The 12556-nt window shown below is 37.8% G+C and overlaps 1 protein-coding gene across 4 annotated transcripts in view; it reads left to right on the plus strand.

Annotated features, from left to right (window-relative positions):
• Positions 1-12556, plus strand: part of MAST2 (microtubule associated serine/threonine kinase 2) — a 213424-nt gene that overhangs the window by 69322 nt on the left and 131546 nt on the right. For all 4 annotated transcript variants that reach the window (XM_034651722.1, XM_034651745.1, XM_034651731.1 and 1 more), the window contains one exon: positions 6800-6831. In XM_034651722.1, coding sequence (XP_034507613.1) covers positions 6800-6831 — 32 coding nt within the window. The remainder of the gene's footprint in view (positions 1-6799; positions 6832-12556) is intronic.

Below are 12556 nucleotides of genomic sequence, written 5' to 3' on the forward strand. Positions count from 1 at the left end.
TTTTATTTATTTATTTGACAGAGAGAGAGACAGCCAGCGAGAGAGGGAACACAAGCAGGGGGAGTGGGAGAGGAAGAAGCAGGCTCATAGTGGAGGAGCCTGATGTGGGGCTCAATCCCAGAACGCCAGGATCACGCCCTGAGCTGAAGGCAGACACTTAACGACTGCGCCACCCAGGCGCCCCAGGAGTCTTTTTTTTTCTGAGCAGGTCTCAACAGTGGGCTTAAGCTGTTGAGTAAACCATGCTATAAACAGATGTGCTGTCATCCAGGCTTTGTTGTTTCATTGATAGAGCACAGGCAGAGTAGATTTAGGATAATTCTTAAGGGCCGTAGGATTTTTAGAATGGTAAATGAGCATGGACTTCAACTTAATTCACCAGTTGCATTGGCCCCTAACAAGAGAGTCAGTCTGTCCTTTGAAGCTTTAAAGCCAGGCATTGCCTTGACCTCTCTAGTTATGGAAGTCCCAGATGGAATCTTCTTCTAAAATGAAGCTGTTTCGTTTATATTAAGAATCTGTTATTTCGTGTAGTCGCCTTCATCAACTGTCTTAGCTAGATCTTCTGGACAACTTACTGTGCTTCTACATGAGCTCTTGATGCTTCACCTTCCGTTTTTATGTTAAGGAGATGGCTTCTTTCCCTACAGCTTAATGAACCTACTTTTGTTAGCTTCATGTCTTTCGTCTTCAGCGTCCTCATGTTTCTTAGCTTTCATGGAAAGCACGAGAGTTAGGGCCTTGCTCTGGATTAGGGAATGTTGTGGCTGGTTTGATCTTCTATCCAGACCACTCAGACTTTCTCCATATCAGCAATAAAGGTGTTCTGCTTTTAGCATTCACGTGTTCACTGGAATAGCATTTTAAATTTCCTTCAAGACCTTTTTCTTTGCATTTACAACTTGTTTGGTGCAGAAGGCCTAGCTTTTGGCCTGTTTTGACTTTTGAAATGCCTTTCTCAGTAAGTTTAATCATTTCTAGCTTTTGATTTATGTATTTATTCATTTTATTTTATTTTATTTATTTATTTATTTATTTATTTTTTAAAGATTTTATTTATTTATTCTCAGAGAGACAGCCAGCGAGAGAGGGAACACAAGCAGGGGGAGTGGGAAAGGAAGAAGCAGGCTCATAGCGGAGGAGCCTGATGTGGGGCTCGATCCCACAACGCCGGGATCACGCCCTGAGCTGAAGGCAGACGCTTAACCGCTGTGCCACCCAGGCCCCTGTATTTATTCATTTTAAAAGATTTTTATTTATTAATTGGAGAGAGAGACACATAGCGAGAGGGAGCAGGAGCAGGGAGGAGAGGGAGAAGCAGGCTCCTCACCACGCAGGGAGCCCGACATGGGACTCAATCCCAGGACCCCGGGACCATGACCCAGGCCGAAGGTAGGCGCCAAACTGACTGAGCCACCCAGGTGCCCCTAGCTTTTGATTTAAATTGAGAGAACTGCAGCTCTTTGTGGGGTTATTAACTGGCCTAACTTCAATATTGTAGGGACACCAGAGGAGAGGGAGAGAGATGACGAGAATGCTAGTCAGTGGAGCAGTTAGAACACACACAACATTTATCAGTTAAGTTTGCCATCTTGTATGGGCAAGGTTTGTGGTACCCAGAACAATTACAATAGTAACATCAAAGATCACTGATCACAGATCACCATAGCAAATATAATAATAATGTAAAAGTTTGAAATTTTGTGTGAATTACCAAAATGTGACAGAAACACATGAAGTGAGCAAATGCTATTGGGAAAATGGTGCTGATAGACTTGATATAAGATTGTCACAAACCTTCAATATGTTAAAAAAAAAAGCAATATCTATGAAGAGCAATAAAGCTAAGTGCATTAAAACAAGGCATGCCTGTATTGTGAAATGTTAACAATCAAACAATCTGAGTTGTAGGTATATAGATGTTTGCTGTACAGGTTTTAAAATTTTTCTGTTTTCTGTGTCTGTAAATTTTCATACTATATTGGAGGAAAATGGTGTTACTGGTGTTATGAAATACAACTCTTGGCAAATGTGTTTTAAAAATATATAATGGCAACAAGAAAATATAAGGTACTTAGAAATAAATCTAGCAAAAATATTTGTATAATCTTTATTTGAAAAATTATCAAACTTTATTAAAACATATTACAGAAAACCTTAATAAATGGACAGGTGTACCATGTTCTTGTATCGTAGTTGTCTGTATTGTAAATATGTCAGTTATTCTCAGTCCAACTCTGGATCGAGTGCAGTGTCAAAGCTTTTATCTACAAGTTGATTCTAAAATTTATATGGAAGAGCAAAGCCCCAAGATTAGCTCTCATAATTTTGAAGAGTAATAACAATATGAATGGACTTGCCTTACAGGTATTAAGATTTATTGTCAAGCTATACCAGTTAAACAGTGTGGTATTGGCACAGGGGCTGAAGTACAGTGGAAAAGAATATAGTCAAGAGAGACACCCCTGCATTTATGGAAACTTAATATTGCACTGAAATTGTACATCATTTAACAAATGACCTGGGATAATCGATCATATGTACAGAAAAAAATATAATAGAATTCCTGTCTCCCTCCATATGTAAAAATAAGTTCCAGGTATATTAACAAACTTTTTGTGAAAAATAAACCTACAAATCTTTTAGAAGAAAATATAAGCAAATATATTCATGTGTCTGTGTGTTAAAGTATTTCTTATGTATAAAAAATAATACAAGGAAAGATTGATGTTTGACTACATAAAAATTAAATCTTTTGAAGACTCTATTAAAAATAAAATTAAAAAAAAAGACTGAGAAAACATTTTCAGTGAATTTAACTTATAAGTAATTACTATCCAGAATATATCTTCTAATTCAATAAGAAAAAAAAAAGCAGAAAATCTAATAGAAAAATGGGCTAGGGTATAAATAGGCAGTTCACCATTGAGGAAACCCTAGTGGTCAATAAACATATGAAACCTTGCTTAACCTCACTAATAATTACAGGAAATACCAATTAAAACCATACTGTGATTGGGGTTGCTTGGCTGGTTCAGTTGGTGGAGCATGTGACTCTTGATCTCAGGGTTGTGGGTTTGAGCCCCCATGTTGGGTGTAGAGATTACTTAAAATCTTAAAAAAAATGAAAAAATGAAAACCGTACTATGATGAGAGCCAGTAGATTAGCAAAAATTAAAAGGTCTGGGGTGCCTGGGTGGCTCAGTCAATTAGGCATTCGACTCTTGGTTTCAGTTCAGGTCATGATCTCAGGTCATGGGATTGGCTCTGTGTTTGGCTCTGTGCTCAGTGTGGAGTCTGCTTGAGATTCTTCCTCTCCTTCCCCCACTGCTCCCCCACCCTCACGGGTGTGCACTCTCTCTCTCAAATGAATAAATATAATCTTTAAAAAAATCAGAAAGTCTGAAAATACCAAGTATTGGAGAATATGTGTTCAGCAATTAATTTTTGGGCATCTACTATATTCCAATCACTGTTCTAAGTCAGTCAGGTGCATTAGTGAATAAAACATACTGAGATCCTTGCCCTCATGGAGGTTAGAGTCTAGTGGGGGGGAGGATAGAAAATAGGCAATAAACATAATAAATAAGTAAATTACATAACAAGTTAGTGATAAATGTATTGAAAATATATTTGTGATATATTAAAAAAAAGTTATAGCAGTATAAGAGGGTGATAGGGTGTAAAGGAAGTTGCAACATTATGTAGGGCCTATCAAGGTAGTAGACTTCATGCTCAGGTGAAAATTGAGCCAAGATTTTTGAAGGCTGTTAGGGAGTTAGTCAAGGAAATATTTGGGGGGAGAGGAGCGTTATAGGTAGAATGCACAGATTAGCATTAAGACCTTAAGGTAGTAGAATGCCGGATGTGTTTGATGAATAATAGAGTCCAGTATGGCTGGATCAAAGTGTGCAAGGGAGAGAGGAGGTCAGAGAGATACTGGGAAGGGGTGGTGAGTCACCCTTTTAGGTCTTTATGTGGATTTTGATTTTCACTCGTGAGTGAATCAGGGAGCCATTCAAGGGTTTTGAGCAGGAGTGTTAAGATCTAACTGACCTTTGAAAGGAACACTGTTATGTTGCGAATAGACTATAGAGGGTTAAGGGTANCTGAACCAGCCAAGCAACCCCAATCACAGTATTAAATGTATTGAAAATATATTTGTGATATATTAAAAAAAAGTTATAGCAGTATAAGAGGGTGATAGGGTGTAAAGGAAGTTGCAACATTATGTAGGGCTATCAAGGTAGTAGACTTCATGCTCAGGTGAAAATTGAGCCAAGATTTTTGAAGGCTGTTAGGGAGTTAGTCAAGGAAATATTTGGGGGGGAGAGGAGCGTTATAGGTAGAATGCACAGATTAGCGTTAAGACCTTAAGGTAGTAGAATGCCGGATGTGTTTGATGAATAATAGAGTCCAGTATGGCTGGATCAAAGTGTGCAAGGGAGAGAGGAGGTCAGAGAGATACTGGGAAGGGGTGGTGAGTCACCCTTTTAGGTCTTTATGTGGATTTTGATTTTCACTCGTGAGTGAATCAGGGAGCCATTCAAGGGTTTTGAGCAGGAGTGTTAAGATCTAACTGACCTTTGAAAGGAACACTGTTATGTTGCGAATAGACTATAGAGGGTTAAGGGTAGAAGTAGGAATGGGGTACCGGGTATGGGGTGGTTGAGAAGCCAGGGAGACCATGGTGGCTTATTGCAATAGCAGAAGCCAAGAGGTTTTTCCCTAACTTCAACTCTTCAGGTGACAAAATTGAATTGAGACTCTTTAGACTTTTTATCACATTTATTGTGAATATTATATGTTTTATTGCAGAAATTTAAATGGATTTTATGTGTTTTGTTGCTGCCCCAGTCTTTTTTGAAGGTGTTACATGATATATTGTTACATAATATAACATGTATGTGCTGTTACTTTAATACCTACCCCCCAATTCCAATATCTAAAACATGACTAAATCCAAGATTTTTGTTTAAGAGATTGTACGTGTATATACACTGTGGAGGTATGTCTGAAAAATGGTTGTATTCTGGATGTATTTTAAAGCTAAAGCCATTAAGAATTCCTGATGGATGGTATGATTTCACTCATGTGGAATTTAAGAAAGCAGATGAACATATGGGAGGGGGAAAAAAGAGGAAGGGAAATAAATGTGATAAGAGACTCTTAATGATGAGAACAAACTGAGGGTTGATGGAGGGACGTGGGTGGGAGATGGACTAGAAGGGTTTTGGGTATTAAGGAGGGCACTTGTTATGATGAACACTGGATGTTATATGTAAGTGATGAAATCACTGAATTATACTCCTGAAACCAATATTGCACTGTGTGTTAACTAAATAGAATTTAAATAAAAATTAAAAAAAACTTCAGGAGAGAAAAAAGGGAGAAAATGATAGATTGTGACAAAACTCTTGATAATTATGAAATTTTAATGAAAAAAAAAACTATAAAAAAGAATTCCTGATGGATGGGATATGATGGATGTGAAAACTGACGAGTCCAGTTGTTTTGATCTAAACAACCAGAAGAATAGAAATACCATCATCTGTGGGGCACCTGGGTGGCTCAGTTGGTTAAGCGTCTGCCTTCGGCTCAGGTCATGATCTCAGGGTCCTGGGATTGAGCCCCGCATTGGGCTCCCTGCTCAGTGGGAAGCCTGCTTCTCCTTCTCCCACTCCCCCTGCTTGTGTTCCCTCTCTTGCTGTGTGTGTGTGTCTCTCTGTCAAATAAATAAATCTTAAAAAAAAAAAAAAAGAAATACTATCATCTAAGATGGGGAAAGCCTGTGGTTGGAATCAATTTTGGTGGAAAGAATGAGCTTAGTTTGGGACATGTGGGATTTAAGGTGTTGAGTAGACAAATTAGTTATGAGTGTCAGGAGCTTGGAAGACAGCTCTGGGAAGCATTGGAGGGGAAGGTTAAATCTAAATGTATACTTCCAAGAGACTTTTTACAGTGTGCATGAAGAAACAAGTACAAGCTATTTATAGGAGCATTGTTTTGATGGAGAAGAAAAACATGCAAAGAAAATTAACTCTCTGTTTCCTGGAGAATGGATAAATAAATATTATAAATAAGTGACAAAATAAATTTATAAAGTGGACTAATGAACGAAAGTGAAAAATATCCATGTGAATTTCCCAGTTATAATGTTGAAGTCAGTAGATGAATACATACAATATTTTAAATAAATAATTTAAAAACATGTAAAACAGTACTACTAATTATTTATGAATATATATGTAAGAAAATATAAAAAGACATATGGCAAAGATAAAATACTCGTACTAGTTAAGTGGGGAGTTGTGGGAGGTGGGACTTGATAAATTTTGAAAGCAAGTCACAGAGGCCCAGCTGTTCTCACACCAATGGTGTCTATAGTCATCCCTTTGTTATATTATTTTCTATACTTCTTTGTCTAAAATGTTTCCTAATTAAAGAAAAATTCCATGTCATTCCTTTCATATCCCTGACTCAATGATAGTTGAATCCTTTACAGTTCATCAAGTTAATGGCTAGCCCAGTGGGTATCTGGAATAATCTCCACTGGTGAGATGGTTCCATCTAGTGGTGAAAATGCTGCAAGTGTTCTGTGAGATACTCCTTTTGGGAAGGAAGAATAGAGAGGTGGTAGTTAACCTGACTGCTCTTTATTTCACTGAATTTAAAAGATAAGAGAAATATTTGGTTTTTGCCATTGTTAAGGTAATGCTATAGGGCATTTAATGCAGACCTGTAAGATTTAGATGTGTTCTTATTTCTGTGTAACTTGTATTTGTGCTTTGTTTTTCAGAAGGAGTTGAGCCTTCCAAGAAGAGGCAGCTTGTAAGTTGCTGATTATTATGATTATGAACACTAGCTTAGGAATCCCTTCTGGGGGCCGTTGTCAGTATTATTTAGAGGAGTCCCATTTATCCCCCCTCCTTCTACCCCCCCAACTCTTATCTGGGCCAGGACCCCGGTGGGCCAGCCAGTTTCTCTTGCTAGGTCAGATCCTCCCCTTAAAGTCCACCATCCCTTCTCACCCCCGGTCATCTTCTCTGTCTCAGTTTTTGCCTAGCATTTGAGGAAAAGCTGCTACTTAAGTACCATCACAGTTTTTATACTTGTGTTTTGGGATTTACCAAGTGGTGTTTTTTTTTGTTTTGTTTTGTTTTTTTAAACAGACTTAAGCTTTTTGGGAATGTTTAAGTTGAAACTCTGAGTATCTTTATCTGTCCCATTACGTGGTACTAGGGAGAGGCCAACTTTTCTGACAGTTTGGGGGCAAGGGCAGCACCAAATTTGGATTCAGGGTAGGAGTAAGGCTTTCTTTCACCTGTTCATTCTATTCTGGCTTTAGGGCTAGGGAAATTGGTAAATAATCTTTGTCCCTGGACTTAAATTCTTTTATTTTCTTGGCCTGCTTTTTCTCTTAAGAATTCTTTTGGGGCAGTACTGCAAATGTGGCTAATCAGAATCATCAAAATAGTTATTAAAATTCTGAACAGATTCTGAACTTATTTGCGTCAGAATCTCCACATTGGGGCCCAAGAAACCTGTATTTTTATGCACCTGCCTTCACACCCACCATGATTTTGCTAAGAAGCCAGATTTGGGAAACACTAAGGTAATGGCACTATGATAAAACAATGGCTTCAAAACTTTTCCTTACAGAAGCATATAAGTAGGAGGACACAACGGTACTCATATTTATTTATTAAGTGTACCTTATATATACATCTTATGAATTTTTATAAGTGTATGAAATACAAGGTAATTATGTTATTGCCGTTTTAGGATTTTGTTTTATAAAAATACTCTAGTAATTAGTTGTCCTCTGAGATTTTTGTAAAGCCCCTTTGGCTGCTTTGTGAAATCTCATTGTGATTTGATAAAAAGAGACTCAAGTTATGAGTCAGAAAACCCCTGGGGTTCAGTCAGCTTTGTCACTTAATTAGCTTTGTAAATGTAGACGAATCACTTCATCTCCTTAAGTCTTAGTTGTCTATAAAATGAGGATCATGACATCTGTTCTTTGCTTTTCTTATAGCTATTAGAAGGATCACTTAATATATGTGATAGTGCTTCATTTCTTAAAATTTTCTAGGATGTATTAGTTTTAGAATTCTTGTAAACATATTGGGTTAAATTGGACACATTTTATTATTTAAGAGCCACATTTCTTTTTTTAAACTTAGTTCTAGGGACACCTGAGTGGCTCTGTAGGTTAGGCATTCGACTTTTGATTTTGGCCCAGGTCATGATCTCAGGTTTGTGAGATAGAGCTTGCATTGGGCTCTGCACTCAGAGAGGAGTCTGCTTGAGATTCTCTCTTTCCCTCTCACCCTTCCCCCACTTGTGCTCTTTCTCTCTTTCTCCCTCCCTCCCTCTTTCTCTCAAATAAGTAAATAAATCTTTTTTTAAAAATCAGTTTATGGGACACCTGGGTGGCTCAGTTGGTTAAGTGTCTGCCTTTAGCTCAGGTCATGATCCCAGGGTCCTGGGATCAAGTCTTACATTGGGCTCCCTGCTCAGTGGAGAGCCTGCTTCTCCCTCTGCTTGCCACCCCCCTGCTTGTGCTCTCTCTTTCTCTTTCTCTCTGACGAATAAATAAATAAAATCTTTAAAAAAAATTAGTTTAGTTCTAGCAGTGGATCTGAAATTTAGGTTCTCGAGTGCCCCAAGTCTTCTAAAAACTGGGCAAAGGTGCTACCAGAACTCTTAATGGAGTGATCTCTACTAAGTATGTATACATAACTGAAAAGGAGTGGCTTTTCAGCATCTTGTAAGATTTTAAGTAATTTCTACATCCAACGTGGGCCTCAAACTCACAATCGTGAGATCAAGAGTAACGTGCTATAGTGACTGAACTGGCCAGGCACCCCTGTACTTGGTCACTATTGTATTATTTCTGGCATTTTTTTCTTTTGTTTCCTCTTACTTGGAAGTTCTCTGAGATTTGCTCTTTGCTTAAGATTAAGTGAAATGAATTAAGGCCTGAGGCAGGTAGCTTCTTCTAGGAGTGTATGCCTCCAGTGAATGGAGTTTGCTGAGGAGAAGGAAGGGTATCCTGGGAAAATGACTATTATATGAAATTGGAGGAATTTGGGGGTCATTTTAGTTTTAATCTTAGGAATACCTTGGTCCTTTTAGTGATATCTAAAGTTAGGCTTACTGTAACTTCCTTAAAATATTTAATTAGAATCAGAAATAAGTACTTTTTAATAAAGTAACTCACATTTAAACAATTGATCATTCAGTAAATGCACACTATTATCTATCGTGTGTTGGGCACCGATCTAGGTTTTGAGGCTGTAAGATTCAATTAGACATAACCTTCTATTTTGAAGATTTATCATTAAGTAAGCCAGAAGTACCTCAATGCAAACAATGTTTTGTTTTTTTTTTTTTTTCTTTAATATTGGAGGAGTAGAAAAGTTTTATTCTGTAAGGAAGCCGGAAATCCTGGATACTAATCTAGGCTTTGCCACTAGTAAGTTATATGTCGACAGGAACTATCCTTTCTGGGACTGTATTGTCTCACTTACAAAACAAAGGGATGGGCTTACCTCTTCTCTGCTTAGTTATCCCCCATATAATTGAGGTTCCATGGTACCTCTTTTGCATAGAGCTGGGCAAGTCTTTGTAGGAAGTATGCAGTAGGAAGCAAAATATGGCTTAGCATTTGCAGTAAAGAAGCCGGAAGGTATAAACAACACAACATAAGATGTTTGAGTAAGTTTAATTAATACTTAAAAGTTTGTGGTAAGTGTGGAGAAACTGATGTTAATGAAACAAGTGACTTAGTCATTTGCTCCATTGTTTCTGGTCCTTGTAGACTAGTCTGGAAGTTTTTTGTTTTGTTTTGTTTTGTTTTTTTGTTTTGTTTTTTAAGATTTAATTACTTTGAGAGAGAGAGCGTGCACGAGCTGGGGGAGGAGCAGAGGGGGTGGGAGAGTGAACGGGGAAAGAATCTCCAGCAGATTCTGCACTGAGTGTGCAGAGCTGAAGCCTGAGAAGCCAGATACAGGCTGATCCCATGACCTTGAGATCATGACCTGGAGATCATATCCTGAGCTGAAACCAAGAGTCAGACCCTTAACCATTTAACTGACTGAGCCACGCAGGTGCCCCGTAGTTTGGAAGTTTTAAAAGTTATTATAATTGTCTTGGGATGCCTGGCTGACTCAGTCAGTAGAGCATGCTTGATCTCGGGGTCGTGAGTTCAAGCCCCATGTTGGGTGTGGGGGTTACTTAAAAAAAAAAAAAAAGTTACTGTAATTGTCTTCTCAGTCTTGGTTGGAAGGAGAAGGAGGTGTTGTATTTCTGTCCCTGTTTGTCTCTGTCCCAGAACGGCTCTTGCAAGAGCAGATGCTACCATATGCCTATTGCAGGTATAAAGCCTCATTTCCTTTGGCATATTCTCTCTAGTATATTTTATGGGTGCAAAGAATTTGGGGGTTGCAGCTCGTTTGGTGTCTTCTTTCGGGAGAGAGATTCATTTAATAAGCATAATTTTCAAAGTTGCTGAGCAATATAAAATAAATGAAGTAATTTTGGAGGCTATCAATTGTTATGCTTTTCCATGTAAATATAATAGTTGCATTAAAATAGATAGAAACTAAAAAATGGATTTTTAGATGTGATATCTTGGCATTCTACAAAATACACACTCTTCCACTTACCAAGTAATCCCTCCAATGTCTCCAAATTGGGAAGTAAAGTATACCATAGAAATGAAGAGCTTGGATTTGAGAGTCAGGCAGACTTGGGCCTGAGTCTTGCTAATACTTTATTAGATGTTTTCTTTGTAAAACGAGTTACTGTATTTCTCTTTGTCTTTTTGCTTCTATTCATTTGTTCATTTGTTTAAATTCATTCATCATATCATATCATAAGTTTTTTCATATCATAAGTTCTTATTATGTACAGGCACTATTCTAGATACTGGAGATAAAGTAGTGATTAAGCAAAGTTTCTACTCTTACAGAGTTGTATTCAAGAGAGACAGACACACAGAAACATATATCAAGTGTGTTGAAGGGTATTGAGTGCTATGAAGAAAAAGCCAAATAAGAGATATGATGATATACATTTTGTGGAGCAGGGGTTGAAATTTTAAATTGTGTTGTCTAGGAATATTTTCACTAAGGTGACATTTGAGCAGAGAACAGAAAGAGTCTTGAATGAGTAGTGTTGATATATATTGGGCAAGAACATTCCATGAAGAGGATACAGCATGTGCCGAGGTTCTGAGGTAGGAGCATGCTTGTCATGTTGAAGGACAGCAAGGAGGCCAGGGTGGCTGTTAGTGAGTGAACAGTGGTGTTGGCATTGGTGGGGGGGGGCATCAAAGAATATGAGGCAGAGACTGGGTTTTGTAGTACCTCGTAGGCTACAGAAAAGATTTTGTATTTTACACTCATTGGGACAGAAAATCAGTGGGTGGTTGTAAGCAGAGAAAGATGTGATCTGTCCTAGTTTTTTGTTTTGTTTTGCTTTGTTTTTTGTTTTTTTGGAAAAGCGCAGTTTTAGTGAGATATAATCCACATAGCATATAATTACCACTTAAAAGTATACAGTTCACTGGTTTTTAGTGTATTCACAAGGTTTTCCAGGAATTACCACTGTCTTATTTCAGAACATCTTCATCACCCAGAAAGAAAACCCCTACTTGCTAGCATTCTTTCTCCATTCTGTACTCCCTGTAGTCCCTCGTAACTAATTTACTTTCTGTCTTAATAGATTTGCCTATTCTTAACATTCCATTTAAGTGGCATTATATAATATGTGGCTTCTTGTGTCTGGCTTCTTTTGCTTAACATAATTTTTTAGAGATTCATCCATGTTTTAGTTTATGTCATACTTCGTTCCTTTTCAAGGTTAAATAATATTACATTGTATGTATGTATCACATTTTGTTTATCCATTATCTGTTGATGAACATTTGAATTCTTCCTCTTTTTGGCTATTGTGGATAATGCTGCTGTGAACATGGGTGTACAAGTATCTGTTTGAGTCCCTGCTTTCACTTATTTCAGGTAGATACAAGGAAGGGGAATTTCTGGATCATATGGTAATTCTGTGTGTAACTTTCTGAGGAACCACCACACTGCTTTCTATGGCAGCTGCACCATTTTACATTCCAACCAGCAATATATGAGGGTTCCAATTTCTCCACATCCTAGCCAACATTTGTTATTTTCCATTTTTAAAATAATAGTCATCTTCATATGTGTGAAGTGATATTTCATTGTGGCTTTAATTTGCATTTTCCTAATTACTAGTGATGTTGAGTATATTTTCATGTGCTTACTGGTCATTGGTAATCAGTGAAATCAATTTCTTTGCCCATTTTTGAATTGGGTTGTTTATTTTTATTATTTAGTTGTAGGAGTTCTTTATACATTCTGCATATTAAACTTTTTTAAAGAATATTTTATTTATTTATTTGTCAGAGAAAGAGAGCACAAGCAGGGGGAGCAGCAGGCAGAGGGAGAAGCAGGCTCCCCGTTGAGCAAGGAGCCCGATGCAGGACTCGATCCCTGGATCCTGGGATCATGACCTG

This window comes from Ailuropoda melanoleuca, chromosome 2, assembly GCF_002007445.2.
Source record: "Ailuropoda melanoleuca isolate Jingjing chromosome 2, ASM200744v2, whole genome shotgun sequence".
NCBI classification, from domain to species: Eukaryota; Metazoa; Chordata; class Mammalia; order Carnivora; family Ursidae; genus Ailuropoda; species Ailuropoda melanoleuca.